The 5,471-nt window shown below is 45.6% G+C and overlaps 1 protein-coding gene across 2 annotated transcripts in view; it reads right to left on the reverse strand.

The window, feature by feature from the left end:
• Positions 1 to 1,070: 1,070 nt before the first annotated feature.
• Positions 1,071 to 5,471, reverse strand: part of sipa1l1 (signal-induced proliferation-associated 1 like 1) — a gene marked incomplete at its 5' end in the record, with an annotated part of 83,915 nt that continues 79,514 nt past the window's right edge. Inside the window, 2 exons of one of the 2 annotated variants that reach the window (XR_013962861.1) lie at positions 1,071 to 2,398; positions 2,435 to 3,450. Coding sequence is in view for 1 of the 2 variants with exons in the window: in XM_080745159.1 (XP_080601285.1) it covers positions 3,307 to 3,450 (144 nt within the window). Of the gene's footprint in view, positions 3,451 to 5,471 lie in introns of both variants that reach the window. The other variant, XM_080745159.1, reaches the window with a different exon arrangement.

Here is a 5,471-nt window from a genome sequence, read left to right on the forward strand (position 1 = left end):
CGCATGCACAAACGAGCACGCTCGCGGTGGATTTCACGGGACCGCGCCCGCTCGCCTCGCCGCCCCAAAACTTCACTGTGCGGCCGAAAAAGCCGCCCGCCTACCATTGAAAATGAATTGCTAGGAGGCGGTGACCATGCCTAGTCTGGAGGGCACCATAGTCTCCTGGCTATGAAGTAGCCTGGCGTTGCTCATACTAATTCCTCACTGCACTACCAACAGGGGGTGGTGTTGTGCAGTCTGGTTTATTAACCAGGCTAGCTATGAAGAGCTTGAACTTGGGAAATATTTAAATATAATTCTGATTGAAGTGTGTTAAGGGATTTATGGGAGATCTAAACCCTCCAAGTCCACATAGCTTTAAGTGAAACAAACGATCGAACACACACACACACACACACACACACACACACACACACACAAACACACAGAGTGTAGGCACAGAGCGATAGACTGATGCACATTCACACACATAAACACTGGCTGCCGTCTCACCATCGTCTGCCATCGTTTTTTTCTCATTTTAGAAAAAATAAATATCAGAGCACATTACATTAAAAAGAATATACAAAAAAAAAAAAGACTAGACACTTCATATCTGGTGGAGTAAAGAAAGAGAAAAATAATTAGTGCTAATTGAATTAACACAGAGGATTTGAGTATAGTTCACACAAGCTGCTCCCTTTATCCATCCTCTCACAAATCAACTCCTCAAGTCCTTGTGTCCACTTTGCTTATTCCAGGGGTCTTCAATGTTTTCAGGCCAAGGACCCCTTAGTTGAGAGAGAGATGAAGCAGGGACCCCCACAACCTTTTCATAGATTCCATATAGTTTAATTGTTTGACAGCACAATCGTCAGTGTATTTTGGATTCATGTCAATTTGTGTTTTCAGATATTTAACCACTTGAACCGTCAATACTTAAAAAACTTGACCTTTCACTCTGTACCTAGTCTGCTCTTTTTCCCCTCTACACCAAAGCTCCTTGACGAAAATAGACGATCTACAAGCTCACAACGCCTCGCAGCGCGAGGCGTTGTGAGCTTGTAGATCTGCTATTTTTGGCTAAAGTTCTCAGAATATGGACACTAGGGTTCAAGTGGTTAGTATAAAAAAAAGGAGAACAAAAAAAAACGTTTGTATCACTCAAAGATTTGGAGGACCCCCTGTAGTAACTCTGGGGACCCCCTAGGGGACTTAGGGGTCCCGGACCCCCTGTTGAAGACCCCAGCCTTATTCTAAGCTTCTGTTCAGTTTATGACTGTCGAAGAAGCTTTGGGACAAAAGAGCATGGCTGCACAATGATCTGTTTTTCTCCATAAGAAGCATGACATTTTCCACTTGTCACCACTAGAGGGCACTGGAAGCAACACGACAGCAGGCTCTGGGCACCACCACGAAACACAAAACAGTACAGCATTAAAAAACATATTAATCAGGCTTCAGCTAACGGAGGAACAAAGCCATTTAAATAATATAGCAAGAAGTGACCCTTCCTAGAGCTAACTAAACACTGATGTCAGCTGTACTGGAGGAAAAGAACAACTTATATTTACTGGAATTATAATACAAGGAAATAAATAAAAACCTAAATTCCCCCCTCCCATAGGATGTCTCTGTCACTTTGTTTTGGGTCGGCTATGGTGGTTCCTGGAGGTGGCAGAGGAGAGCCTGCCCCAGCTCCGTTCAGCTCCCTGGCTTGGAGCGTGCAGAGACGCACCGTCCTCCTCGCGAGGAGAGGACTGGTTTGCCTGCCATATGGCTGGAGGACGGGCAGCGGTTAAGTTCAGCAATGAGCATAAAGCCAGTCTGTGCCAGGCCGCCGAACCCACAGAGCCCACCTCCTTTTGTAGAAAGGAAACAAGGCTTCTTTCTCACTATTGCTTCTTAAAGATGCGTAGTACAGTTGAACCAAAGCAACTCTGTATTTCGGTTTTTATCAAATTCTTTTTGTTGTGGCTCTGCTGCCGATGGCTTTTCTTCTTTTTTTTTTAAATAATACTACAAATAGGAATAAGTCTTCTGGGCCACTGGTGTTTGCTTTTTACTGTAGTGAGAAGTTAGCGACTGACTGAATCTAAATCTGGGTTGTGTGGGGAGAGAGAGAGTGACGATAAACAAGCACTGTACAAAACCCATCACTCTCTTGTGGTGCGGATGAATTTCCACTGGCCTCTATATGTGTCAGAGAGTGGCAGAGGCATTTCCACTGGCCTCTATATATGTGTCAGAGAGTGGTCGAGGCATTTCCACTGGCCTCTATATGTGTCAGAGAGTGGTCGAGGCATTTCCACTGGCCTACATAAATTAAATCTGGACCCCGGCACCGCAAAGTACAGGAAGGCGTTTTCACTCGTCTTTTTTCCAGGAAGTGAATGTGTGCGTGCGTGCTTGTGTTCTTAATGTGCAAGCATCTATACTATAGCATCTATACTATAGCATCTATACTATAGCATCTATACTATAGCATCCAGGCTGGCAGAAGTAGTCCCATCTGTGCGGTGCTGGCAGAAAGATCCTCACTTTTCTAAAACCGCTCAAACATCAACTTGTGCTGTGGCCCACTGGACCGCGCCACAACAGATAAGAGTCAAATATAGTCCCTTCAATCATCTGTGGAGAGGCAGTCTGGTCTGGAGAGAAAATACATCTGAGCCGTGCTAAAAACAGGTGGGAGAGGGTTGTCACTGGAACTACACCACAGTCAAATGGGGCGAGTGAGATACAGAGAGAAAGAGATCGAAAGAGAGAGAGAGAGTGAGAGATTGAGAGTCAGAATATTATAATCCATTTGTTAGCAATTTAGCAATTGTGCGTTGGCCCAGGAAGGGGAGGAAGAGTTCAATTTGTTCATATTATTTTGCCCCGGCAGGACAGTGGAGGTCAGTGGAGGTCAGTCCTTCATTATCTGATAAGCAAAGTCCATTAATTCAGTGTCATCCTGAGTAGCCTCACTGGGGGATAGTGGGAGAGGAGGGAGAGGAGGGAGAGGAGGGAGGGAGAGGAGGGAGAGGAGGGAGGGAGAGGAGGGAGAGGAGGGAGAGGAGGGAGAGGAGGAGGGAGCCAGCCGGGGTTCGGAAAGGAATAATGATTGCCCAGGTTTGGCCTGGCAGAAGAAGAAGAAAAAAACAAACCCGACAACCATTAGGAGATTTGAGCTGTACTGTTTCAAGCTGGCAGAGACAAATCCCTGCTTCTCACAAACGCAATCTTCTGTACCTCCTCCCCGGCTAACGTGCACAACGTGTGTCTCTGTGTAGCAATGTGTGCGTTCAGGTGTGCACATGTGTGCGTGCCGTGCGTGAGTCAGTTCATGTCGATGGTGTTGAAGACCCACTCGGTGAACTTCTTGAGTTTGGCGGCGGAGACCTGGGACTCCTCCTGGAGGCGCTGGTTGTCCTCCCACAGCCTCTTGATCTGGGACTGAAGACGAGTCTTCTCCTCACGCTCCTGTGTGGGGGACAGGAGGACAGCATTAGCCTGGTAAATCAGTCCGCACATCACCACCCCCTGTTGGTGGGTGGTGTGTAGTGTGGACTGAACCCGGAGATATTTTATTTTATTTCAAGCTCGCCTAAAGAGCGGGCGCATTGAATGGGCCAATCAGGGCTGTAGACTTGAGGCACGTGGTAGGCTGGTCCGGTCCCAGCCCCCTCCCTTCGAAGCTGTTCTGCCCACGTGAGAGTCCGTAGTGGACTCTGATTGGTGCTCTTCTGCCCACGTGAGCCGCTAGTGGACTCTGATTGGTCCGTGAAAACTGTCATGGCGGAGTCAGACTCGACTCAAATTCTTTTAATAAACTATACAATAGTGCCGTTTCATTACGTTTTAATACCATTTTGCACTAACGTAAACATGCAGTCATATAATATGTTATGAGAAATAACGTATTTTTGCAATGTCACGCCACGTCGCCGTCGGCGACACACGGGGCTGTGTGTGTGTATGTGTGTGTGTGTGGCTGTGTGTGTGTATGTGTGTGTGTGTGTGTGTGTGTGTGTGTGTGTGTGTGTGTGTGTGACGTCAATAGGCTTTACCTCGCCCCCGCTGAAGTAGAATCTCCGTCCCCAGGCTCAGACTCAATCCCAAAACGAAGTGTGTGATAGAGTCTGACGCTTGCAGTCAGGCTAGGACAGCATAGCGTTGGAATCAGTGTTGATTTCGACTACAACTATGACGAAAAATGTTGGTCGACTGTGTTTTTTTAACTGACGAAAACTAAATAAAAACGAAACAAAAACTAAGCTGTGGTGACTAAAACTAAGACTAAATATATTGACAATTTCGTCAACAAAATAAAAACTAGACTAAAACGTTAGGGAGGGAGAAGAGAGTAATTTTATGTTTGTTTTCTCTCAGGTGTTGCGTGCTGAAAATAGCCGATCTACAAGCTCACAACGCGTCGCGTTGCGACGCGTTGTGAGCTTGTAGATCGGCTATTTTCAGCACATAACCAAGTGTAAATCAGTCATTAGGATGCCATCAAGGCCTGCCAAAATACCTTTTAGTTGACTAAATCAACTGTAGATTTAGTCGCCTAAAATCTTATGATATTTAGTCGACTAAAACTAATACTTTTCAGGTGACTAAATTATGACTAAAACTAAATGACATTTTATTTAAAAGACTATGACTAAAACAAAATCAAAATTTGCTGTCAAAAACAACACTGGTTGGAATATATACTGGCGTTTTTAACCACTTGAACCGTCAATACTTGATAAACTTGAACTTTCACTTTTGTACTTAGTCTGATCTTTTTCCCCTCTACACCAAAGCTCTTTGCCGAAAATAGACGATCTACAAGCTCTCAACGCCTTGCGCTGCTATTTTTGGCTAAAGTTCTCAGATTATGGACGCTAGGGTTCAAGTGATTAATATAATAATAAAATAAAATAAACGTTCTGAGTAGGGATATTTCAACTTGAGCAAAGACGAGGAAGAGGCGAATTTTGTGTATTTGCGTCTCCCGGGTTCGCCTCATTTGGTATCGAAAAGCTCTCCTTTCTGTTGTTTTCCTGCTCTCCTTGTCCCTCCCCCCTGTCACTCCTTGTCCCTCCCCCCTGTCTCTCCTTGTCCCTCCCCCCCCGTCTCTCACAGGTAGGCGAGTGCTGTAACAAAAGGATGGATGAATCTCTGGACTGTGTGTGCATTTGGTGTTTGTATTTGCCTGGAGGAAGAGGAGATGAAGAGATAGACGAGAGAGAGGGGCCTCAAACTGTCTTTTCAATTGTTCAATTACATGGAAGTTTATTCTCTAACATATCACGCATACTGCACATACGCGCGCGTGTGTGTGTGCGTGTGTGCGTGTGCGTGTGTGAGAGAGAGAGAGAGAGAGAGAGAGAGAGAGAGAGAGAGAGAGAGAGAGAGAATGACAAAAGAGAGGCGCATGTTCGTGTGAGCAACATGTTTGTGTGATCAGATATGCATTGCGACTTGTTGCTTGCGTTGATTCTCTTGTGACTTAA

Source organism: Nannobrachium achirus, assembly GCF_963921795.1.
Source record: "Nannobrachium achirus genome assembly, chromosome: 16".
NCBI lineage: Eukaryota > Metazoa > Chordata > Actinopteri > Myctophiformes > Myctophidae > Nannobrachium > Nannobrachium achirus.